General features: G+C 36.5%; 1 protein-coding gene across 1 annotated transcript in view; it reads left to right on the forward strand.

The window, feature by feature from the left end:
- Positions 1-27,491, forward strand: part of USH2A (usherin) — a 371,949-nt gene that overhangs the window by 123,980 nt on the left and 220,478 nt on the right. The window contains 9 exon segments of the mRNA XM_031059531.1: positions 3,657-3,787; positions 9,546-9,672; positions 10,046-10,151; positions 11,437-11,615; positions 12,120-12,250; positions 18,092-18,365; positions 21,347-21,550; positions 21,673-21,753; positions 24,148-24,333. Of these exon segments, the coding sequence (XP_030915391.1) occupies positions 3,657-3,787; positions 9,546-9,672; positions 10,046-10,151; positions 11,437-11,615; positions 12,120-12,250; positions 18,092-18,365; positions 21,347-21,550; positions 21,673-21,753; positions 24,148-24,333 (1,419 nt within the window).

The following is a 27,491-nucleotide window of genomic DNA, read 5'->3' on the forward strand; positions in this document are numbered from 1 at the left end:
GTGCTCTGTAAACTTGCCAGAAATGCAGTCAGCATCTCAAGAGCACATTCCTGCCTCTTAAATACTTCTGTGCTGGTCTTGTAAATCATACTGAAATGTGCTAGAAGAATCTGAATCCAGGTAGTCTGAATGTGAAATGCTGCTTAAGTTCTGAGCCTTGCTAAACTTACATGAGGGAAGCAAAGATGGGGAAGAAAAATCCCACCATATGCATTTTCTTTATTGGACAAAAAAAGAAATTTTTGTGTTCTGGCATATCAAAAATTAGAGTAATATTATATAATTTTACTTGTAATGTCAGCCTGTTCCTGAAAGGGACTCTCAAAGCTGTGTCCCTCGCAGGGTAACGTGCTGATGTTGCATCTCAGCTGGATGCCTTTGAAAATGCCTGCATTGGTCATGTTTCACAGTCTCATTCCCTTTCTAACCTGGGTGTGCCATCTTTCAAACTAGGACAGAAATCCAGTCCCAGTCTGCCGCTGCATAAATTGAAAGTATGTAGATCCTGACAGAAGGTTAGTCTGCCCTAATACAGTTTGGGATATTTGAAAACACTAATGCTAATAATTACTAATTTATTTTACTTGTCCTTTTTATTACTCTGTAGTCTTGTTTTCATCTTTTATGTTCACTATATACAATGCTTGTATTATTTTTTGTACGATGCCATTATAATTAAAGAAATTCAATTACAGAAATTAAATAAGTTTCTTTATTTATAATTAAAGGAATTCTGACAGCTTCTCCAATTGCAACTATAATTTGAAATGGAATGAAAGAATTTATTTGAATGACATACATTAATGTTTAATTTGTAGTAGAATTTCCTGTTGGTTTTTATCCCAGAAATGATAAGTTCTTGTGGAACAATGATTTGTGTCACACAAGCAAGCATATTAGGTGAATTCTTGAGTTGCAGTTCAAGTTTCAGTTGGTTAAAAGTACCTTCCTACTATGCCCCACAGATGGTCATGTTTTCCATCCAAGATTTAGTAGCATGAGTAGTGTGGCTGTGGTGCAGTTTCTGTATATGACAAATTACAGAAGTAATTGTAATGTCACCACTTTATTTATATTTCTATTTATATGTTATATTTAACATTGAAATTAAGATTTTAGACATGCATTTTGAAATAATAGACATGAGTCTTTGAGAAACTTGAAAAACGTCTCACCCTCCCCCTAGGTATGAAAAAAGAAAAAAAGAAAATTTTTTTGGTAATACAATGTGGTTTTTAAGTTCTGTGAAACTTCTCAGATGTTGGAAGGAAAGATTTCTCTGTCCAAATGAAGTAAATCCATTTCCAGTGTTCCGTGCCACTAAGAGAGAAAAATGGCATGGATGTAGTTGCTACAAGTCTGAATGGGCTTCTGGGTATGCTCTGTGTTGACCTGGAGGTCCAGCATTAATTACTGTATTCTTGTGAAAAATATTAATTTCACAAGTTTTTTTATCATGCAGTGAAAATATTGTCTGTGGGGCAGAAGTTTTCTTAATATTTGGTTTCTCTCTTCTAGTTACTTCTAGAAATGTGAGAAATTATTAATATTGAACTTCCTAATCTCATGAGAAATTCCAAGGACCCTTGAATTTAAAGGGATGAAGTCCTTTTCTCAGTTCTTTAATAGGTGGCAAATTAATTTAGAAGAAAAGAATTGTTCCTGACTCATCAATAATTTCTATAAAGCTGTAGCCTCTCTACAAGCAGGATTCTTCAATATCCAAAGAAAAAGAAGGCTTCTGCATAACAATTGAAAACTTCTGTAATTACTGCAATTTTGCTGCTATGAACCATTTAATTTCTATTTTCTAACACAATATTATACGAAAATGTATATGTACAATACAGCACAATATTGTACAAGAATGCATGGTGTTTCTGCAGAAACTAAATTATTTTGTGTTTGTCCTTCTGCATCAGGTGTGAGGAGGGATCCTCTGGTCTTCAGAAATGTCTTGTGGCAGCTTCATAAAAATACTGGCAGCCTGTTAAATTAACTGTGCTCCCCATTGCTGGGATTAGAGGCCATCAGTCTCAGCCTCTCCAGCAGATACTGCAGCTGGAAGTACCTGGAAGCTCACAGTATTGCAAGCGCTCATTTCTGAGCCAGGCAAAGCTGCGCTTTTCCTTAACTAGGGACACTGTTGGCTGAGTTTTTGTACATGCAGGGGGCTACTTGTGTGCAACTGCTTTTTGCAGGTGTTTTAGTAGCAGGACTGATTTTCATTGCTTTGTGTCTGTGAGTGTATCATGTGATTTACATGAAAACACTGGATGCAATTAGGTAGAGAGGCCAAAGGATATTCCTTTCAGGTACAAGCATAACCTAATATGAATGCATGTCAGAATTATGAGTTTTATTTTTTTTAATATAGGTGCTGTCTGCAATAAAAACTTTATTAATTTATTGTTTTCTGCCTGTCATAAAATAAGGAAAATACTGGATAGTTTAATAGAGTTGGGTAAAACCCAGTTACTTACCTTGTTCTGTAAAGCACCTTATACTGTGTGACAGTGGTCACAGGGGTTCTTGGATGAGGAAAGAGATGAGAATGTTGACTCCATGTTCAGAAGGCTTGATTTATTATTTTATGATATATATATTACATTATAACTACACTAAAAAGAATAGAAGGAAAAGCTTTGTCTCAGAAGGCTAGCTAAGAATAGAATAGAAATAGAATAGAATAAAAAAGAATGATAACAAAAGGAGCTGTCTCGGACTCTGTCCGAGATAGCTCAGCCTTGATTGGCCATTAATTATAAGCATCCAAGATGGGCCAATCAAAAATCCACCTGATGCATTCCACAACAGCAGATAACCATTGTTTACATTTTGTTGCTGAAACCTCTCAGCTTCTCCGCAGGCAAAAATCCTAAGAAAAGGATTTTCACAAAAGTTGTCTGCGACAATACTGAAATGTCATGGAAGTGTATAGAATAGGTGGGTGTTGCTTACTGCCTTTTCATTTCTCTTTGCAAAAAATTGGTGCAGGAAAGGCGTGGCTCTACCACACACCAGGGATTATATCAGAAACTAAATGGAGGACTATTGATAATGATCTGGAAAATCCTTAATGAAGCTTAGTTCATCCATCACTCCTTTGGATATTTCCAGTTTTCGTTGGAAAACTACTTCTTTTCCATGTGTTCTTTGTGCTCTTAGATATGATGTTTATAAAAGAATATATATATAAATTTACATATAAACACATACATATATCTTTTGGAACCAAAAGCCTACTATTCTTCATTCAAATCCTTGCATGCAGAAACCTCATTTCTGTTTTGCCTATAGAAATGTTAAGAGACAAATGAAAATCCACATGTAAAACATCAACTTTTAGAATAGTATGCTAATATCTGAATTATGTTTTCCTAAGAAAGAAGTTACTAAACAACATTTGTCACAATTGCGTGTCTCTTTTTAGAGATGAATAAGGGCTCACAGAAATTTCTCTCAAGGGCTGCCTCAGTCTGGATTAGTAAAATTTCTCCTGCAATGTCTAGCAGGAGTTTAGGTGAACAGAACTTCCATGATTTTGCTTTGTGATGTTGCTGCTGTTTTTAAAATTATATTTTATTTGTAACTTTTGTTGTAACTTACAAGAACCACTTTTGGCCTTAACCATCTATTTGCTTTTTTCTAACCAGGTATTAAAGTGAAGTTTAGAACCCAGGAGCCTGATGGTTTGATTTTTTTCTCTGCATCACCCGGCAATCAGGAGGAGTACATTGCACTGCAGCTGAGGAGTGGGCGTCCTTACTTTCTTTTTGATCCACAGGTACAACAAAAGACAGGATCCTATAAAAATAGCTTATATAATTTACCATTGTACTTTTTACATGCTTATCCTTGGGGATGTTTTGTTTTGTTTTGGTTTTTTGGGTTGTTTTTTGTTTGTTTTTTAAATTTAATTGATACAAGCTTGCTTGCTTCTCAGAACCCATAGGTAACTAGAGATTTTGAGGAGAGAAAAACTGAAATACTAAATCTTTGCTGTTTTTTGTTGTGTATGCCACAATATAAGACTTTTTTTTGTATTTTTATGAATGAGGTTTTTTGTCAGTGCCACTAAACACTACTACAGCTTAAACTAACAAGATTTCAAAGTTGTGCAGAACTGAGTTTTGAATTAGTTAGTAAGTTTATATAATGTTAGCCAATTATTTTTAAGCCTGTCATCTTGAGACTGTTCCCCTATAGAGATCAGCATGTCACCATTATGTAAAAATATAAATAATGAGAGAAGTAGCAACAAAATAAAAAGTAAGGCCACAATGCCTTGCATTTCTGTTTGGGTATTTTGTGTTTCTGGCCACCCCAAAACTGGATCTCATTATGGAATTAAAAAACATGGCCTCACTTATATTTCATAAATATGCAAGAAACTGTAAATAATTGTCAGATTTTTGTCACCTACTGTTAACCTTTACCTCCTGAGCTCTGCCACAGTCACTCTGTGACCATGTGGAGGTGTTATGCAGCAGTGAAAATCCCCTTAAGCTTTGGAACACCTATAGAAGAAGCAAGATGCTGCGCAGAGGCAGGCTTGTATGTGATCTCAATTCTAGAAAATGTAAAATCTACTTCTAAGATACACATTTCTATTAATTCTACAGCATTTACATGCAGGCTTTATCTTATTGTGTACTTCAGATTTTGGGGCCCAGCTTAATGTTGTTAATATTGTCCTCATAAACATTTTAATAGGGACTAGTTCTATTTTTGCTCTCTTAGACCTATACCTTCTTTTAACTGGAAGGAAAGTTTTATTTCTTTTGCAAGATCTTCTGAGGTTTATTTAGATTTTTCTGTTGTTGTTTGATGGTTAATTGAAATGGCTATCTTTCAACTGACATTTTAATGCTTCAAATAGTATTCCTAATCCTTCTTTCAGATTTGCTTCTTTCAAAGTAGCTTTATGTCAACTTGTTTAAATCATTCCCTAGAAGATATTTTATTTGTTTGGATCCACAGTATTGGGAGAATGGGAAGGGGGAGAGATGGAAGAGTGGCTGCTTTGGGGCTTTAATTTTTCTCCCACTTTTTCACCTGTCTCTTAACTGTAAAATCCCTAGCAGGTCTCATATTCAGTCATTAGAGCTTCTCAGTTCATGTAATATTTTCAACAGTTACTGTCTTGAATTTTAACAGATTACTTCTTTATGAATGTATCTTTCTTTATCTTTTTATTTCATTTGAATCAGGCAACTCTTCCATGCTGATTTTTAGGCTCATCACTTCAATAGTTTCCTCTTATGAAATAGCCTATGGTGCTGCTTCAGTGCTTCAATTGCTGTTTAGAGAAAAAAAAAACTATCATTCTGGAAGGCATCCAGAAGCAGTGTAGGTCTTAATAGTTGATTTACTATCTTGAAAGCTAATACTTTCTAATTTCTCATTAATAAGGTGGAAGAGATCCTCAGATTCAAAAGTAGGGTACAGTGGCCTACATCAAAGTGTTTTGTGTGCAAACCTTTTCTTTTACTTCTGAAAATTCATTTATCAAAAAATTTCAGTCCTCTGTATCCTTATCTTCTGTATGCTGTGCTACCTTACTGTCATTACATTTGTTTCTTTGTTTTTGTCGTAGTTTGTTTCTTTTTTTCTTTAGCCATCATTTGCTATTCCTTTCCTACAGGGTCAGCTATCCTGTACTGTGCCAGCATTTCTTCATCTTTCATTTGTGCATCACAGTCTGCATTAGTTGCAAATGCTTTAATTATTTCTTATTGACATCAAGTGGTGTCTTAGCCAGGTTATAGGCATTCTTGTCTTTAATTATAGTCGTGACATATACAGTAAACATTTATGGCCCTTCCTTTATGCTCTTCTCTGAGAAATTGCCAACGTTCTTTTTGATGAGAACTGTGTCTCTGCAGCTTTTTATCTGCAGCAGTGTGGTGTAATATTCTGTGCTCCCTTCCAGCTGTGACCTGTGGCAGGTTAATTATTTGTACCCTCAGTCCCTTTTGGGATGCTGGGCCTTATCTTTGCTCGTGATCAGCCGCGCGTTCTCTCTTTGTTGTGTCTGCTCTGGGGATGGTCCTGCCAAGTCCTCCTGGTGGGGAGCCTTCAGCAGCCTCGCTTCTTCCTTCGCTAAGTGTTAATTTCAAATCCTTTTCTTCGTGTCCATTCATACTTCTCTGAGCTCCATGTACACCACCATTCATCTGGCTGTTGTCTGACTGTTCCTTTTTGTCTCCCTTTTGTGCTGTGCAACTGCTCTTTTTTCCTTCTTAACTGTTTTACTGCCATTCTTTGTGGGTTTCTATCCACGGTCCAGGAAGCATGAGGTTTTTTTCAAACAGATATTTTCCTTAGTCTTTTTGGATCAATCAAATTTTTCTATAGAGCTTCCTCCAAACTCAGAGTCTCTGTAAAGCTTCAGCTGTCCATGGATTTTTCTTCTTATCATGATGCCTGTACATCTACACCTAAATTATACAATCAACTCCAGCTAAATTTATGGTTGTCTTTCAGTGGCTACAGGAAATTTCTTTTTTTTGCAGGGAAGCACTGAATATCTTATACCAAGTGAAATCAGTTACAGTGGAAATATAAGCCAAACATGGAGTACCTTTTTTTCTAAGTGATTAGGACAGCCTGAGGATAGACTGAGATTCTTCTCACAGGGTGGAGGGAATTGTATCCAGCTCTTCCATTTTAGAAGATGATTAATTTACTAAATTTTACAGCAAAAAGGAGGAACACCAGATACTTTCCTTGTGTATGTTGCCTTGTTTGTTGTTCTTGTCATGGAGAGGCCAAAGTATTAGGCACACTCTGAGGGTGAGGTTTTTATTCCACAAAATAAAAGGAAGGAAGATAGACAATACCTGGCTATGGGTCCCAACTAGACCTTCCTCCTTGGCACAGGCAAAACTTCAGTACTTGTTCACCTTCTTCGTAGTAGGAGTTTAAGCATTGAAATAACTTGACTGGGACAAGTGTTGTTGCATTCAGACTTTGGCATCTGAGACAGTATCTCTGAAGATTCATATTTGTGATGATTTTCACTGTAAACATCAATATGACAGAATCATTTATATTTACTCAGTTATTACTGGCAGCAACCAAACATTTAGACTTATTGTATGGCATAGCAAAATAATGCAGATTTCAAAATATGTGGTTTCCAAAATCCATGACTAGCGATCTTGCAGCAGGCTGTTTGAATGTGATCTCCGAGTGATTCTGGTAGTTCTGGAAAAAGTGTAAAAAGGCCTCTCTAGTGCAGCACACGCTGAACTCTGAACACTTTTTTTTTGTCTTTTACATTCCTTCCCTCCAAAATTAAGCACAGGTTGGCACGTGTGCTTGTGTGGTCCCAGATTGAATTGGTTAGAAATAAATGTGGTTTCTGATATAAAACTGTTAATGCTCTAGACTGTTGGCAAACACAATATGAAGAACCACTTATTCAGGCACCTGATCTTTAGAATGCAGCATCGTTTGTAACAATTTTAACGCTAACTAAGTACACTTTGATGAGACAGCATTTAATAAAATGCTCATTAATTTCATCATTAGCAAGGGTATGCTAAGAAGTAAGCCAGTTTCTTATGTCACGCCCAATTAGCATCCCATGCTAGTAATCCCATTAGTATTGTTGAATTCACTAATGGAAAAACTAATGGGCATGCTACCAGGGCACATTAATTGGGCATGACACCAGTTCTGGTTTTAATTATTAAACTACGGTAATGAAATGTGTGTGTTTGTAAAATATTAAAATGTTGAAATAGGAGAGAAGACAATAAAAAATAGTATATGAAAAAGTGCCATTAGTGTGTAAGGATATATAGCTTTGTATTCTTATTGTGGGGCAGAGGGACTGCTCTCCAAACCTCCTCAGTACCAGGAGGTTGGCTGAATGGAGCTGGAAACGAGCTGTAAATATTCACAGGAAATAATTTTTTCTTTAACTGTGTACAGATGTGCACATCACATAGATATTTTGATGCATAGGATACACAGTGACAGTCCCTGATGCTAAATGTTAAATGTGTTCTGGGTTCATAAGTCTGTGTGCCAAAATGCAATTTCTAATACATGAACATCACTTAAGACAGAATACTAAATTTTAATAAGAGGGTTTTAGTATTAATCAAAATAGGTGGTTGTTTCTATCAACAGCTTTTCTCCATGTGTGTAATTCTAAGATCCTTGGACCAAAAATAATACTAGAACATCTGGAAAAAAAAATTGTTGAACTGTCTGGCTTGTTGCTGCAAAGTTATAAGCTGGGCCTCCAAATTATAAGGAACCAAATTTCTCATTTATGTACTTTTTGGAAATTGTTTTTTGAAGCCATAAAGTAACTGCAGTGGTTGAGATTGTAGCACAGTACCTATATAAAGAAACATTTTTCTATGTGTAGTTGCCTGCTGTACAAGACAATTCTCTTTTGTGAATTCAGCAGAATAATGTTGAGTTCCCAGATAGTTTAAGAATTATATAAAGTCCTAAGGCAATCTTATAGGAATTATTAACAAGTTAGATGATTATGTGGATATAAATATCAAGAAAATTCTTGAAACTTATTAATTTTATTTTTATTGCATCATTATATTAATTTATGCCATATTTTGTTTGGTTCTTTGCATTCTTGAGATTTAATTTGGTAACTGCATTTATTACACTCCTCTTACTCAGCAATTCAGAAAAGATTTCTCTGTATATGTAATAGATATCCTTAAATTCACCCCTTCATGTAGTACTTTTATTTGTTTTATTAAAATTGGCTAACAATTCTCATTAAATTTAAATACGTTTTTACAAGCATCCCTTGTACCATAAAAACAACCTCAATGACTACCTTTTGGAGTTTTTCTTATTTAGTTTGCTTTGTTTATTTGGTTTTTTTGTTGTTGTTTGAGGTTTTGTTTTGAGGGTGTTTTTGCTTTGTTTTGTTTTGCTGAATTTCTTGGTATGACCTTTTACCCCCATAAATGTATGATACTTTCTCATCTAGAGATTTTAGTGCTTTTGATACCAAGTTAACATGGAGAGAAAATGCATCTACCGTGCTACACGTGCACCCCTCTTTTGGATCCCTTCATGTGGACAGGTGCTGCAATTAACAATCCTGATATGCAGCTGCTCTCCATGGATGGCACATTGAACCATGGCCATCAAACTTCACAGCCACAGCAATCCTTGAAGTAGTTAAATAGAGACATAATAATTAAAAAAAAAGGAATAAAAATTATAAAATCTGAGTGACATGACTCTCAATAATTTGTGCCTCATCCTTGTCTTTATCAGGGGAACTACACAGGATTTTCTATTTTTAATAGACATTGAACTGGATGCTTGATCCTTCATTTATTATTTGAGGAGGTTAAATTTAGTGTTTAAATTTAGAAGGTTAAATAAGTCCTAAACATCATTTAGCAGTCCAAAGGAGGTTAAACATAGGACTGCTGTCTTTATTTTTAGATGTAATATGGTATAAATTGTCATGAAAGAGTACGATATTACTCTAAATGTTACCTTCAAAATATTCTAAATCAAATTCTTCTGTTAATAAAAAGGGATCTGCAGTAGCAGTCACTCCAACGAATGATGGTGGAAAAGTGTATAATGATAACAGTTGGCACCAAATAATTGCTACAAGAATTCAAGCTCTGGGAAACATCACAGTTGATGGGCAGTACACAGGTAATCAATTAATTTAAATAACTTTGGTATTACTAAGGGTACTTGCTTTGTTGCTATCTGTGCTTACCCATACAGAAAAAAATCCATTCAGTTTTCTGACTGTTTTGTCATTACTGGTTTGTCTGTTCATCTGAGGTATGTCTCCGCTGTGAATATTTGATAATTGAATACTAAGTCTCTTTTTGTGCTTGTGAATCTATAATTGTGTTAATCTCTTGTTGTAAAACAGCCGTAAATATTTCCTGGATATGTATTAGGAAAGTCTCAGACTATTGTGTCACATTAGCTTCTTTATAAAATACCAGTATTTTGTTATTGAGTTGAAAATCTTTTGAAAGCATTGAATATGTGAATAATGAACAGTTTTGTTCAGGTTCTTCCTTAGCAACTAGTGGCAGTACCATTATTGGAGAGAACACGGGAGTTTTTGTTGGAGGACTTCCACAGGGTTATACTATTGTAAGAAAGGATGAAGGTAAGTATGACAAATAAGTCTGTACAATTTCTAAAATTTTATCTTTTGGGATAGACTGAAATCTCTATATAGTTGATTTCATCAGCATTCAAACAGCTTATGAGGTCTGTGTACATTTTAATGGATTTTGTACACAGAACTGGTATGAGTGTGAAACTTATGGGTATGTTTTTTACATACAGTTACACAAATTCATTCCAAAATACCAATGTAAATTGTTTGTATTAGCTTAAGCACATGGTTATGCATCCCAGTTTGATGCAGGGATACAACATGCTGGCGTTTTTGGTGAGAGTTTGTATCCTTCAGAGGTGTATGAATATACCTGTATTTTACAGATATAGAATTTCTGAGGAGCTGGATCATATCTGGTGTCTCAAAGAATCAATAAGCATAAGTTTTGATACATAAAATTAGTGTATATGTCAAATGTGTAAACTGCCATCAGATGACAGAGGTGACTGTCTATGTAGGTATACAATCAGCTGTTTTCAGTGAATTCATATCCAGAATTCTGTTTTTTCATATTAATCTGGAAGTCAAATTCTTTATTAAGTTTGTGTTTCTGCCTCTGGCATGAAATCTATTTGATTTGATGTGGGCTACACTAGAGTTCAGCTTCCTCTTTACTTCTTTATTTCACTGCACTAAAACCAGAAATACATGCATCTGTTCTTCTAAAGCATTGGTTCACAAAGTAATCCAGGATGCCTTTCTCAAAAACCCCAGCTGTATATTCAAAATGGGACTGAATATAAATGCCATGTAAGAGTAGGGCACCTATAAAAACAGATTTGAATTTTTGCCCCCAGTATTAAAGAAGTGATAGCAGCTATGTGTAGTTGATTTTGGTTTTTTGTTTTAGACAAAAAGGAAGGAAAAACTTCCCTATTAAGCTTCTAAACCTATATTTCTCTGCCTCACCTATTGCTTCCTACTCAGCACATGCGTGCCTTTCTTTAGAATTGTTTTGTTTAGAGAAAGCTTTTTTGGATCTTCATAGAGTAAATTTATGTTGTTGATTTGAAAGTACTTGTATGCAAAAATCTCAAAAGATTTAATATTTTTCAGCTACACAGCAGCAGGTGCTGTCTTTAGTGATTAGACCCATTCAGAAATCTGGATTTAGCTTGGAGGCCAGCTTTGTGACCTGATTGATGGCTGGTTTTCTGTGCACTCATGGACATATATGATAGGGACGGCATGTAGAAAACATATAAATTAATTCCTATGTTTAGTTGCAGGTGTTTGACTTAAAAAAATAATTTCCTTTTTGCAGGGATGAAGAGGATAGTCCAGAAAGGATTTGTGGGCTGTCTCAGTGACATATTTTTGAAAAAAGTGCATACTCCCTATGAGAACTGGGAATCTTTGAACTGGCAGGATGCTGAAGAACAAAACAACGTCTACCATGTTTGGGAAGGATGCCCCATCGGACTCCCAAAAGGAGCACATTTTCTTGGCAGAGGTAGTTTGCTGTGCTGTTGCTCTATCCAAATTTGTTATTGAGGTAATTGAGAAGGTGGTTATGTCAAAAGTGTTGCAGTGATCTGCTTTTCAAGGCAGCTTTATCTGTATGGGATTATTTCTGTTGGTTTAAAATTGTGTCTCTTGGCTGACAGAAGGTTGCTGCATGGAAGGGGAATTACAGACAGTGCTGCGGTAACTATATGCAGATTGGATGTGTGTCTGAAAGGTGAATTTTAACTTTTGTAGGGACATAAAGATGCCTATCAACAAAAAAAGAAAAAAAAAAGCCAGGTAAAAAATTTAGGATACTTTACTGGTTTGGTTTCTTGCAGTACACTATTGATAACTGTCCTCAAAGCTAAATGATGAAGTTGTGAACTATAATTTTGAAGCCTGAGTTCTTCATGTCAGAGTATAAAGTAGCACCTAGATTTTTACTTTTGATTTCTTGAACCAATTTACTTATTTGATTAACTTATGTATGCATTCACCTTCTTTCAAGGTTTCCTGGAGCTTCGTTCAGGTGTTTTCAGTGGTGGACTGGAATTTGAGATCTCATTCAAATTCAGAACAGATCAACTGAATGGGTTGCTTTTGTTTGTTTACAATAAAGATGGCCCAGATTATCTTGCAGTAAGTTCAAAAATACAATTAACTCTATTCAGACATGACCTGTAAGTTTTCTCCACAAAAGCAAAACCAGCACTGAAAGAAATTTCAAACCATAAGTTATTTTCAGTTCTTACTAGTTTTGAAATGCTTTGCACAGCACACTATAATGGACCCAAAATTCTTTAACAGATTCTAAGTGTTAAGTTACTGTTGTTATTTATGTCAGAAATAAGAAATATATCAATTTATGAAAAGCAGAATTATTGTCTTAACTGGATTAGAAGTGATCAGAAAAAAGAACAAAATACATGTATAAAAGCTTTCATTTAATTTCTAGGAAAGCATAAAGTTTACCTATTTTCCCAGTTCTCATACTAAAACAAAATCAATTAAATTATAAATCAAAAAGGCTGTGATGGAAATTGTCTGGTCTCCTCATAAAACTTTCTCTTTAAGGTATATGTTTATTTTTGTAATCCATATTTTTTTGTTTCTTTTGACTTGAAACAGGCAGAAATTAGTTAGTTCCAGCTTAATTCCATCTCATCTCTGTCACCATTTTCCTGACACTGTAGAGGAAGTTTCACAAATCCTGTATCAGGCAAATTTGTGAGGTAGTGCCTATGAACCTTCTTTTTGGTGTCTGTTAAATAAAACTGTTTATGCTCAGAATTATTTGTGCTTCTATCATTTCCAATATCTTGTTTAAGTTTTAAAATGTTTGGTTTAGTTTTTCAAATTCTTTTATTAGCTATATGACTATGGATTTTCATACTTTACTTTTCCAAGGATTTTGGGTATAATTAGACTGTGGTTACCACTGCTTAGTGGGTCAAATATACTTGCACCAACTAGTAGGTATTACAGAAGATGACATGGAAAAAATACATTTTTTCAGTTGTTCCAGGAAACAATAATTTATTTTTAGAGATTTTTGAAAGCATTGTTATTCTTTATGACCCAATCTGCTCTTTCTGCACTTTTATTGAATTTTATTTATTTATTTATTTCTTATTATGCAGCTGTTTTGCTAATGGCTGTCATGTCACAACCTGTTTTATTGTGTGGCATTATGTCTAATGGGCCTTCTCTTTTAAACTTCTGACCTAAACCATATAAATATATTTTCCTCCTTTTCAGGTCAATTATAACTTACTCCATATTTACTTTTTATACTACTGGCTTTGCCAGCAGATAATTTTTTCCTGGGTTTTGAGTTCTGCTAGAACTTACTGCTTCTTCTTTTTAAAGCAGCCTTAGTTAAAAAATTGTCATGACTACCTATAGCAAGTCTTGCTAATTACAGTTATTACTTTAATTTTGCCTTGAAGTAATGACCTTGAGATCATGAGCCAATAGCGTAAGATGTTACATGTATGCTACTGTCCCACCCTAAAAAAGGGTTTATGTGTGTAATTCACAGCACAGGGCCACTATTTATGTGAAGAGTATTCACAGGGTTCTTCTGGAGGTTCTGGTAGTAGGTGAGTCTTGTTCCCTCTCTCTTGCTCTGTGAAATATGAGAAAATAGATTCTGACTACAAAGGAGACTTACTAAATTAAAAGTGGAGTCAAAAGCACAAAGAAGTTAGACAAAATAATTTCCTTTCATTTTCAATTCCAGATTTTGGCAGTTTTATATTTACAGTATTTTTAGCTCTGAAAATTGGATGATTTTCTTAGCATTTGTCCTGTCAGGTGAATTTCTTTTATCCAGATTTAATCATGACCTTAACATCTCCATAACCCTAAGATGAAGAATTTTAGGGAGGATGAGTATGTGCACACTTTTCCAGGTCTCTCAGCTTTGTGTTTTGCTCATAGATAATGATGACAGAAGGCTTCTCTGTACACTTGATCTCACAAGAGGAGGTTAATAGAAAGTGAAAATGAGGGGTGTAGCTTGTTGCGCATGAGCTACGATGTCTTTGTTAGGAGCTTTGGTCAGGAGACACTTGCGCAGCAAAACAGATTATGAGCTATGCCACTTAGCCTGAGTGCCAGGTATTCCCTGACCCTTCCCTTTGCATAGGTCACAGCTCTCTTATTAGCTTTATAGTTTGGGAATGACTGCAGCTACTCACACAGCTGGACTGCTACCAAACAGCCAAAAAGTCTTTCTCCTCTTCTGCCCAAGAACAAAATGATGTCTTGGAAAGGTGCTGTGCATAAAGGTCATTTCTTCCATGACTTCCATGCCCTGAGAATTAACTCAAGCCAGTGAGGTCAACCTGATTATCTTTGGATCCAGGCATAATAATTACAAGCTAACCGTGACCAGCTATACTGGTAGGAATCACTAGCTCTCACTCTGGCATATGATTCCTCATGAATTTATTTGACAAGAAGATTTTGCGACTGCTGATAAAGTTTGCATGACTGATTTTTAATGCTGACCCCTTCACCAGCAACAAAAGCACTATCAGATTTCTATGTAATACCAGTAACTGGCTCCTGAGACATTGTCACTGATGATTTGGTTCTGCAAAGCTGCAACTAAGAAAAAAGTCTTGCAAGAACTTTTTCCAAAGAGCTGCACTTTTCAATAGCTGCATGAAGTAAAATAACAAGTGTGCAAGATGAAAGTGTGGAGCTAAGGAGGAATGTGAAATTTTGAGAACTCAAATTGGAAAATGTAGCAAATAAGTGACCGATACTCACATGAGAATGAGGGTGATATTCCTGTTGGTTTGCAGTAATTTCTCTCTATTAGGTGTCAGGAAAACATTCTCATTTCCTTTCCATTAGAGTGACTGACTGAGGAGGCTATTGAGGGGTCTGTGTTTGGGCCTCTGCTCTCTGGCTGGCAGGTCTGAACTGAACTAGATTTTGGACTGGAGTGATTGGCTGCATATCAGCAGAAGTGCCATGTACTTTTTCTTTCAAAGGACTCAAAGACTGCCTGTCCTTGATAAGTTTTTTGAAGTCCATTGCTTGTCTCTGCTGATAATTCTGAATCTCAGGAAGACTTTGCAGTTCAAACGAGCAAAAGCCATGATTATTCTTCTAGTTCTATATTGGTTGAGACTGTTTTGTATGGCAGGTTTAGCAAAGTGTCATTCAGCCTCTAATGCAGCCCCTATTGTACTTGTTTTGTTTCTCAGAGCTGTGTCTGGATATTCCTTTCCTCTTCAAAATCATGTTTATAAGCAGATTGAGTGAGGCAGGGACTGGCTCCTGCAGAGAAGTGCAATACAGAACCACAAAATCATTTAAGTTGAAAGGACGTTTTGTAGTAATTTATTCCAAATCTCTGTTAAAAGCAGGACCAACTTATGTTTGATAAGGTTCCTCCTGGCATTTTCTGTTTGAGTAGTGTACATCTCTCTACAGGTGGACAGTCCACAGCTTTCCAAATTTTACAATCTTTGACCATCCTCGTTATAGGGAAAAAAGTAAAAACACCCAAAGAAGCCTGCCCTGATCTCTTACTGTTTCTTGTTACAACTTGTCTTTTGCCTCTCATCCTTTCACAATGAGCCTCTGAGAAAAATCTTGGGCCTGTCTTCTCTGTATCCTTTCATAAGGCAGAGGAACAGTTAAGTTCTCTCCTCGCTTGTTCTTAGACTGGACAAACCTTGTCCTTTCAGCTTCAGCTCGTGTGCAAGGTACTTCAGCCACTGACCAGCTTGGTGTCCCTCCACTGGATTCACTCTGGTGTGCTGCAGTATCTTTCATTTACCAAAGTGTCCACAACTGGATACAGTGGTCCAGATGTGTTCTTACACATGATCACTGGAGGGGAAAAATCATCTCCTTGGAACCACTGCCCACCTTTTTTCTAACCTAGTGCAGTGCTAGTTTGTCCTTATTATTTTGAGGGTGCACTGGTGGCCAGTGTTCAGTTTGTGATCCACCTCACTCAGTACTGTTCTTCAAAGCTGATTTATATCTCTAAGATACCAATGGCAGCTCCCTTTGCTACCAGCTGCAGACTCACTGGGAATATACCCCATTCTACTGCCCAGGTCATTAATAACATTATTAATCAGAGTTGGTCCCTGTATCAGTCTCAGAGATATACCACAACGTGCTAGTGTGACTGTGGAATAATCTTTCTTGCTGCTCTTATCTTCCTAGTTCCAACCTTACATGCTTAGGTAGATGAAAATGAAAATTGTGTGCACAGAGAAAAGCACTAATGAAATTCTGTAACCCAAATTCTGAAAAGCAAGCATGCTTTTAAAAAGTCAAGTGAAACCTGCTTAGGTTTAGAGCTGTGATAAAAGATCTGGTTCTGTTGAGAGGTGGCTACTGAGGTACCTGGCAGAATAATACGATCTTCATGCATTTTCGGTTTCAGGTTATAATATATTTTCCAAAGACAGATTAAAAATCATAATGATTAAAAATAACGTTTTTTGAAAGTGGTCCCAGAATTCTGTGTAAAGCAAACTATTTATCTGTTGCTTTTATAAACCTGTACTTAGTACCAGTGCTCAGATCCATGCAGGACTTAGGATTTTTTTTCTGTTTTCACCATGCAGAAGAGTTGAAACTGAGCAGTGGTCTCCTATCTTTAGCTGCACTCGGGCATTTAAAATGTCAGTCCAGGTCAACACAAAAAGCACAAGCATCATTCGCTGCCTGCTTTAAAACTATGCCAAGATGAGTAAATTGGAGGAGGGTTGTGCTGAGTAGTGACTCTGGGTCAAGGACCATGCCCTCTCTCTGGCTCCCAGGTCTGGCAGGTTTGCTGGCATGCTGCTGTGCTAATGCCTCTGGAATGCTTTCTTCACACCAGCACAGTGTGCTCCATATTAATTCTCACCAGTGAAGAAAAGCAGACTTGCCCAATGGGCTGCCTTTTCCAGCTGTTCCCATCAGCGTTGGTGCCATGATCAGTCCTTCACCTGTATTGTGGAGTCCTTAGCTGTAAATGTGTCTGAACTTATGGAAATAGGAAAAGTTGTGGTCCCAAAGAAACAAATAAAGGAAATCCCTCTGTTTCAGGGGCAAGAAGTCAGTGTGCAATGGGGAGTAGGACCCACATTGAGCACAGAGTTCTTTGATCAATTGGGGTGTTTGTTGTATTTCCTGTTAAGGAAATATGATCCAATTACAAACACTGTGATATTAATATTATCAGTAAACTAAATATGTCAGTTTGTCAATAATAGTGATAAGAATTTATATTAAATCTGCATTTTTTCTTTCACTTAATAAGGTTTCTGCATAGAAGCAGAAATGTCTTTTTGTGAAATATTCATATTTTTCAACCTCCAATTCATCCCCAAAGTGTTTAGTGTTCTGTATGTGCCAATTTACAATCTCAGCCTACTTGTGTTTGAGTCAGTTAGGATAAAGAGTCTTGCAGTAAAGCATTTGGAAACTTGTGCAGTGAAAAATTTAAGTAAAATGTATTTCTATTAGAGGATTGGCACATTAATCTCAAAGAGCACATACAAAACCAATTATTTTCTTACAAGATTTAGAAGAATAAGGATGAAATGTATGAATGTTAGAATCAATGTATGCTGGAAAAATTTGAAATTGAGTTCACCAGCCAATTAAAAAGACCTTAATCAGGTCTGACATTTCATTTCCTTATTATCTTGTTACATTCCTCTGAAAAATGAATCGATAGATAAAGTACTGTTTTCTTATTCTCAAAAAAGCTAAACAGTCTTGTTCATTGTCTTTTCTTTTTAGATACATTAGTGCCAAAGTCAGTTGTCAAAAAAATCAAAATCTATTTTCCTACATTCTGAATTAACTGATGCACTGTATTTAGCATGTTGTATATGAACTGTATTAATCTGAAGGTAAAAAATTCATTCATTTTTTTTAAATAGCTTTCTGTCATTGTTGTGTATTTGATGTCTTCTTCAAAATATTTTTTTTCTGTTTTAAAATGTATAGATTGAGCTGAAAAGTGGAATATTAAACATATTCTTAAGGACTGGTGTTGTTTTTACCCAAGTGGATCTCTGGTTGGGACTGTCTTACTGTGATGGAAAGTGGAATGAAGTCACCGTGAGCAAGAAGGGCTCTGTGATTTCGGCCACTATGAATCAGCTGAGAGAGCAGGCGCTTGAACCCCGTGTTCAGGAGCTGAAAGTAAACTCACCTGTCTTCGTAGGAGGAATCCCACCTGAGATTCAGAGTTCTTATAGAGAATTGGGGTTAGAACAAGGTAAGATGACACCAAGAAGAACATACTTTTTCGAGAACTGGTGTCATGCACCAGGTGGACATTCTGCTGCTGATAGTCTAAATTCATGGATGTGTAACATGAATTTTTCCTCCCACCCATTGCGACTCTGCCAGTTATCCCTACCCATCCAGCTTTACTTAGACCTGATCCTTTTGTGAGGCTATAAAAATTCTTCCAGTGTTACCTGAAGCAATCTGACTGATGAGAGAGGACCTGGAGTGTAGGAAATGGTGAAGTGAGAGGCCCAACCAGAGGATCTCAGATCTTCATCTGAGAATGCCAGTTCACAGAAATTTGTTTTACTTGATCAGCTTGTGTCACTTGCAGATCTGGAATATAAAACCAGTGGGAGACAGTAAACATAGCTTAAATCACTGTAATGAATCTGGGTGCAGTCCCATGGAAAAGCAGCTGAGAGTTTCTTGGTCTTTTTTGGGCAATACTGATTCTTATCCAAAAAATGAAGCAAGTATTAACACCTGAACAAAACTGGATTTTGGCTACAATTACCATGATGTTTTCCTCATTATCAGAAGGAAGGAAGATGATCATATATTTAGCCATCACTGTGACCCTTCTATTCTGGAACAGGTCAAATTTATAGGGAAAAGAGGGAAGCATTAATTGCATTCTGATTCTAATGGCCTCCACAAAAGGATCTACTGTAGGCAGCCTAGGCAAAAAGTGTCTACTAAACTGGCTCTGTTTGGGTGTCTCTTTTCATTACTTGTGAAACTGTTAATCAGTCATGGGATGTTTTTCAGCTACTGTGGACAAATGTGTATCAGTCAGTAAGTGATTAGTAGGGAATCCACTAAGTGGCTTTGAATGCATGAGCTCACACTGAATGTGCACATTCAAGTGAGCTGTATTGGAACCTTTTAATTTCACAGCTACAGAATAGTTCAAGAATATGTTTTTAGGTGCTTTTCCAGCTCTAAGTATCACATATAATATAATCTTCCTTCAGGTTCTGTGTGCATAATATTTATGACCCAAAAGAGCTGGCCAGTCATACCCTGTCAGTGTTGCCTTGTAGCAGATGGTGTAGCCTCGTGAGTGGATGCATTCGCAGCTCCTGCAGCAAAGAGATATGTGAACAAAGAATCTAGGGCAAGATTACATATAAAGTGAATGTCTGAAGTGCATATCAAGGCACATCAATAAATATTTATTTCCCACCAAACCTCAGCATGCCACAAAATAAGGTGGTAGCCGTGAATTTATATTTAGAGTGTCTGAAGATGAATATTATCTTATGTGCTCCTACATGTAGGTTCAGGTGAGCAAGATTAGATATTATAGCTTAAAACATACTTTTGTTTAGGACTACAATGATATAATGGTAAGATGATAGAATATAGAGACCTTTCCATTTAATAAATATTTAGAAAAGGTTTTCTCAATCTATGGCTGCTTGATAGTTAATTTTTCAATAAAGGAATGTTGTTTTGCCCACAGCAAATAAGTGATAAATATTATTCTCCTCCTGCCTCATCTCTGTGTGAGTTACAACTTTAAGAAATTTTAGCTGGAGTCTGTGAGCCTTTGCATGACCCGTCACATGCCATCCTGGGAGATTCAAGAGGAAGTTACCTGGCAGGAATATTTGTGAAAATTTGTACTATCTTTACTTATTCTGCAGCTACTTGAGAATAGACAGTATTGCTTGGCTGATTTCAGTGAGGAGTCTTCAAATAGTGATAAATGCAGCTAAAAAGATACTAAAAAGGATGTATTAAATAGATTGTAGAGAATGCATCTCACTGCAAATCAAACAACTTCATTTTATCTTATGATTAGAATGCCTGGGTGGACTGGGACTAATTCTTTCTTCTGTGACAGCCTAAGAAACTGAGCCAGTCACTGTGGACTAGGAATTGAAATTAAATTAGGATATATTCATTTTAAGGAGCAGTTTGGCCAAATACTCTGTGTTGTGGAAAGAGAAGGTGTTTTAGAGGATGATTCAAAATGGATGTCCACCTTCTTTACCCCTTTTGCATGAACTGTGTATAGACATTAGATTCTCAGTTCAGGTGGCTAAGGACAAATACTGCTCTGAACTGTCATCTTTCAATGATAAAGACAATAAAAGTACATTAGATATAAATAAGATATAAATACTTTAGCTTTCACAAAGCTAAAGAAAAGCCCTGATCTGTGAGAGGTGGATTTTTAATTCGCAGAGTTAATTCTTAAATGAATTGAAGTCTTCAGTTTGGTTACTGTTTACTCAGGTTTTGTGTTAAGAACCAACCACTACTCAGATTTGAGACCCATTTTATATATAAATTTATTAATTTTTAGTAAATATGTAAGTTTTAACAACTGCATCCTGAATTTTTTAGTTGTGTTGTAAGTGCAAGTAACTGATTTAACATTTTTGAAAATTCCATAGGAATGTCACACATGCAGAGAAATATATGGATATATAGAAATAAATATAAAATGAAGCTTCTTAAATTTTTTATCATAAACAAGTAGTTTGGGGTTATGTTTCTGGAGTATGTTTATAAACAGCATATGAGTTATGTTCCTGTTAGACAAAACTGATATCCCTCCATCCGATCTCCTGAAGTTAATTGTAATTTTAATCTAGATATTCTTTTCCATTTGAGAGAGTATGTATATTTAACAAAGTAGTAGCAAGCAGCAGAAAGCTAATTTTAAAAGTCAGAGAATCACTTTTATGGTAATAATTTCAAAGTGACAAGTAGTGAAAGAGAAAATGGAAAGGTATTTCCTTGTGGGATGGAATTGCTAACAGTGAAAATGTTGATCAGTAAGGCAGGAATTTACCAGCTTAGTGTCTTGAAAGTGGAGACAGAATGTCATGTTGGAAGTCAACATATTCACATTACAGTCTTTAATGTTGAAAATATAGAATTGAAAGGAACAGAAGTGTTTCTTAATGACTGAAGCTCTTTATGTGGTACTAATCCCTTACTGTTTGCTAGGTTTCGGTGGTTGCATGAAGGATGTTAAATTTACACGAGGTGCTGTCGTTAACTTGGCATCTGTGTCCAGCAGTGCTGTCAGAGTCAATCTGGACGGATGCCTATCAACTGACAGTGCTGTTAACTGCAGGGGAAATGACTCCATCCTTGTGTACCGAGGAAAAGAGCAGAGTGTTTATGAGAGTGCTCTACAACCATTTACAGGTAGTGCATTGGTTCCTTACATAAAATGCATAATTTTCATTCCATTCTTTACTAATGTATTACTGTGTTCAGTATTTTTTTTAATCTTTTACCTCCTCTGTCCTTCTTGATGTCCTGTGAAGAATACCTCTATAGGGTGGTTGCCTTAAATGAAGGAGGATCAGTATCTAGTGCGTGGACCCGTGCTCGAACAAGAGAATCAGGTAAATAAAATTTCAAGGTTTACTCGTTCTTATTTTTCATAAGATATTTAATGTCAGGTTGAAAGTGTTCAAGAGCTGCCTGGACACAATCCCGTGCCCTGTGCTCTAGGATGACCCTGCTTGAGTGGGGAGGTTGGACCAGATGACCCACTGTGGTCCCTTCCAATCTGACTCGTTCTGTGGTTCTGTGGAGATAATCCAACCAAAACAATTCTGATTAGTGAATCTTGCATAGTGTTTCTGAGAGGGTAAAACTGCTTAATGCTTTGAACAGGTACCAGATTACAGTCATCAACTGTAAAGTGTTCAGGCAAATATTTTTTTCTCATGACTCAAGGTATTTTCCAAATATTTATTAGATTATTTAATTAAGGACACCAAAGGATTGAGCTGCGTTAACTGTGTAAGATCAACCATTTATTTGTGTTCATATGTGCACATCTAATGTCACATTACGTGAGTGGGCTGGAGTAAATAAATTTATATTTTCCTACATATAATTTAGTGCTACAAAATCAGGTGTAGAGGAAGGTGATACTGGGAGAGCAGGCACAAGCTGTGGAAAATAAGAGGCCATGTGTCTGCTAGGGAGAAGGTGGTCCTGTGAAAGTTTTTTTTTTAAATGAGCCGCACGTGGGTGTGCTACTCAGTGCTGCTGAATGAGGATTCTTTTAATGAGTAGTCCATAGATTATGTGTGAAAATGTGGCAATATTTACTAGAACAGAAGCACATGGCTTGTGGAGAAGGTTTCAGGGTAGGAAGATGATGCATTAAAGATCAAATTTTTCATATATCTTATGAAAAGAATTTAAAAAACTTTTCTGGTCAGTGCTTTTGCAAACTTTTATCAAGCCAGTAAGATTTTGAAGATTTACAGTTCTGTGTATTTTACTTGACTAACTTTCCCTCTTCTTGAAATTGAAGCCCAATTGCATTCCATCAGTGCAAAGCATTCTTTTGATATGTCATCCAATGTATCACCTTAAAAAATTATGTGATATCTGCATAAATATTGGACTTACAGATACATTCTAATGCAACCTATACTTTGTGTACCACCCAGAAGGGACAAAACATGTGCATATTTTCATGTCAACCATCTGACAACTGTAAGGTTTGCCACAAATATATGTTTGCAAGCTGACCACAGCACTGAGCAGTCTGTGTTCCCTGGGGTTGGACAATAATTGCGCTATTTAATTATTTTTGAGTTGGTTTTGTTATATCCCTTATGAGAAGACCATCTGCTGTACAGTACCTTACCTCGCCCTGTGATACACTTTCATAACTAATGAAATCAATATATTGCTGTAGTAATAGGCACTTTCTCAGAGTATCACATTCTTTACAGAAGAATCAGAACTTCTGGGTATTTTTGTGCATTTGATGCTGGTACCCTTATAAAAAACAAGGCTGCATTCATATTTAATGAAACTAAACAGTAAAATTACCAAAAAATAGGCCATTTGATGGTGAGAAAAGCAAGTGATCATCAGCAGGATGAGGGAGTCCACATGCATCTATAGCAAACTCATCATCCATCATCCTGCCATAGTGTTCCTTGGGTCTTTCCTCTGTATCCCTTGTGCAGTCATCTGTGATGAAGCTGTTACTGACCAGACCTTTACTTGGCGTAGTAATATCCAAGAAATAGTTAAAGGTTATAGGAAATGGAATTATTTCTTTTTATGAGCAATTCTATGCATATATGATCTTGGTTTTCCAGTTCTTTAAAACATTTAAATTTTCCTTTTTCTTTTTTTTTTAATTTGTTTTTTCTTTTGTAATATGGAATGATCAGAAGCAAAGAATTTTTCAAAAAGGCCTTAAAAATCTCTGCTTTGCCCCAAAAAAGGTGGATGGTATTGTGGAAATAAAATATGTGTGTGGAAAGTAAATGAAAGTGCTTTAATTTTTTGAAGGGCTTCTGTAAAATAGAATGGAAGTTTTTAGAAACGTTTCATAGTTGTAGCATTCTGTGGCTTAGATACCTAACTGATAAATATCAAACTCTTCTTTTTTGCACTACTGCCTTGTTTCATTCAGTTGTATTATTATAATGCCTGTGCTTGTTAGCTGCATACAATCCACCTCCTCTCTTTGTGAGTGATGCTTAAATATGTTTGATACATGAAATGTTTTTGGAAAATTGCAACAAGACAAGAAGGAATGTTATGTAGATGGAGTTTTGATGGTTTTGAAATATAGCTTAAACTGAATAGCTCAAGATGTGCAGTCATATTAAATCAATGCTGAAAAGTTACAACTCTAATAAATTGTATTTATGCTAATGGTTGAGTCTGATTTACTGCAGCCATTAAAAGTGAAGAATAGGGGCAATAGTCTCCTTAGAACTGCCATTTTCTCTATTTTCTATTTTATCCTTCTACAGTTCCACAAAATGTGCCAACTCCCTCAAGAGCTCACAGTATAAATGGTTACAGCATTGAGGTCACCTGGGACAAACCAGCTGGGGTCATAGGTGTAATTGAGAAGTACATTTTGAAAGCATATGAAGCGGATGGTCCCACTGTACCCATCGCCAGTGCTGAGCTTGCTGACGCTGGTATGCTCACAGGTAAATGTTGTTAAGTACCATTTTTTAGGCATATCTAATAACACAGGATGCTTATCCCTCCTTTTGTTGATCTATAAAATACTGCTTGTCTGTGTTTGTGTATACACAGCATAGATAACATTTGGAAATGTAATTATTTGTGTCACCATCCCTGTAGTGATTTACTGATTTCAAAGAACAATAGAAATTAAGATACAGCACAAATACTAAAAAGCAATTCCCAAGCTATTTATGATCTGGGGGGAAAATGCTTTTTTTGTTTGCTTATATTTGCTTAATATATGTGATTTTTTTTAACCCCTTTCCTATTGTTCCATCCAGTTTACCTAAATTATTCTGTGAGTCCCATATGATACTGTTTGACCTGATGTATGAAAGCACTTGATATAGCTGCCTAAATTTGATCATATAAACCTAACTGATTTCAGTGGGAACTAGCATACATTTGTGTTAATCAGATGCTGTGGTTGATGCCACTGGGATGTGGAGGCAGGTTATTACAGAATTAAGAAATTTGTGGCTTTGTGTTTATGGGGTGAAAATGTTATAGAGAAAATTTTGGGACATTTCTTCCTGCCAGGATAGCATGGATCTGGCTTTCTGTTCTCTGTGAACAAACTGCCTTTTCTGGCTGCTACAAAGTTCCCTGGGAAGAAAGCACATTACAGACAAGAATCTGGACTATGTTATGTGATGACTCAATGGGGCAATAGTGCAGACCAATAGATTCATTTTTATGATCTCTGACATCAATTCTGTAATTCATAACAATTCAAAAAGTGGTAATGACGCAATGCTCTAAGTTAGTGCTTTGGTTTGGCTCAGGTTTGGGCAGTACAACAGTCTTGGAAAGTGTGTTAACCTTCAGGCAGTGTGTTATTTCCTGAAGTCTGGGAAATAGTTTTTACATAAGTATATATGGTTTGTGTTGTTTCTCTGCCATAACCTATTTATACATATTCAAGGGAAAAATTGCACGTATTTTATTTTATTCAGTTTGAAATATCTTAACTGTTTGTGAGTAGTGAGGTTACCAGAACTGCATGGACTTTCTATCCTTACTGTGATTTCTTTAATGACCTTGTTGATTTCAACATTCCTTATCTATGCTATGAGACAATATAGATTAATACTGGTAGAAATTAAAGACCAAGACATATGGATTAGGTAACTTGCTCACAGCTGATGGTCAGAACCAAAATGTTGTTTAACTTGTTTGGCATTGTGCCAACATTGTCAGGGTTATGAAAATGTCTGCACCAGGCTGGACAGGTAAGAGGTTATCTGCCTGCAGCTTACAAGAGGTAGAAAAAGCAACATACCTTTACATCAAATGAAGACAGTAAATGGATCCTGATTCTTTAGCCTATTACAGCAGATAGAATCATAGAATCATCAAGGTTGAAAGAGAACTGTAATATCATCAAGGCCTATCATGAACCCAACACCACCACAATAACCACTAAACCACATCACCTATCACCAGATCCAGACATCTCTTGAACATCTGCAGGGATGGTGATTCCACCTCCCTGGGCAGCCCTTTCCAATGCCTGTCCACCCAAACAATGAAACTTGTTTCTAATATCTAATCTGAATCTCCTTTTTCTCAGTTTGAGGCCATTTCCTCTTGTCCTCTCACTGTAGGCACAGGAGACCATTCCCCCACCTCACTACAACCTCCTGTCAGGGAGTTGTACAGAGCTGTCAAATAATGCTAAATAAAACTATGGAATCATAGAATACCATGTTGAAAGGGAGCTCAAGGTTCATCTGATCCAATCTTTCTTGGCAAAAGCACAGTCTAGACAAGATGGCCCAGCAGCTTTTCCATCTGAATCTTAAAGTGTCCAGAGCTGGGGAATCCACCACTTCCTGGGAACGTTATTCCTGTGGCTGATTGTGCTCATTGTGAAATTTTTTTGTCTTGTGTCCAATTGTAGTCTCCCCAGCAGTAACTTGTGCCCATTACCCCTGGTCTTTTCCATGTGACTCCTTGTAAAAAGGGAGACTCTATCTTCCTTGTAGCCACCCTTTTAATACTGGAACATGGTGATATGATCTCTACTGATCCTTCTTTTCTCAAGGCTGAACAAACCAAATTTTCTCAGTATTTCCTTATTTGACAGGCTACCCAATCCTTTGATCATCTTTGTCACCCTTCTCTGGACTCTCTCCAGCACATTCACATCTTTTTCACACAGTAGGGATCAAAACTGAATGCGGTGTTCTGAGTGTGACCTAACAAGAGCTAAATAGAGGGGAATAATGACTTCTTTATCTCTGCTGGAGATGTCCTTGTTGATGCAATTCAGCATCCTGTTGGCTTTGTTTGCCACAGCAGCACACTGGCCACTCATATGACCCAAAGAAGATAAGAATGTCTGTATTCAAATATTGATTTATGTGTTAGAATATGACCCTTAGATGAGCTCAGTTGGTTGGAGCATGGCGCTATTACACCAATGCTGTGGGATCAATCTCTGTTCAGGTCATTCACCTAAGAGTTGGACTCCGTGAGTCATGTGGGTCTCTTCCAACTCAGAATATTCTGTGATTCTCTAGATGCTCAGGAAGAAAGTGTAAGAAATGTGCTAAACATAGAATAAGTCTTCCTGTTAGTACAAATTCAGCTGGTTGGTTTTGGAGTTCTTCAGCTGAAAACTGCATCTGGACCATCCTGCTTAATGGTCTGTGGTAGAATTGTCTTTATTTTTCAATATATTTATTCTTTCTGTTTCTGTAACTGCTGTGAGAGTAATTGTTCCAGTTCAGTTTTGTGTGTGTAAGATGTGCTTCCTCTTGTTATTTATAACTCCTGCCCAATAGTTTAGTTATGTATTTTCCAGCTTTAACACTGTATGAAATATATAATTCATGTCCTCATGGTGAGGTCAGAGCTGAGACAGGTGTAAATTAAATCACCAATCCAAAGTCATTTTACTTCAGTCTGTTGATTTCAGTGAAGACTACGCAGGTGAGCAAGTCAGTGGATATTGAGAACTAGTTACCTGCAAGTATGAGACTCCCAGGAGACGCTGTATCTTTCCCTGATGAATTATCTTTCCTGGTTAATCAAAAGTTAACATAAACATAGAACCCCACAGAAGGTGCTGTCTTTTCAGTTTGCTCTGAATGAAAATTTTTGCTTGTTCTTT

This window comes from Geospiza fortis, unplaced genomic scaffold (assembly GCF_000277835.1).
Source record: "Geospiza fortis unplaced genomic scaffold, GeoFor_1.0 scaffold41, whole genome shotgun sequence".
In the NCBI taxonomy this organism is placed as follows: domain Eukaryota; kingdom Metazoa; phylum Chordata; class Aves; order Passeriformes; family Thraupidae; genus Geospiza; species Geospiza fortis.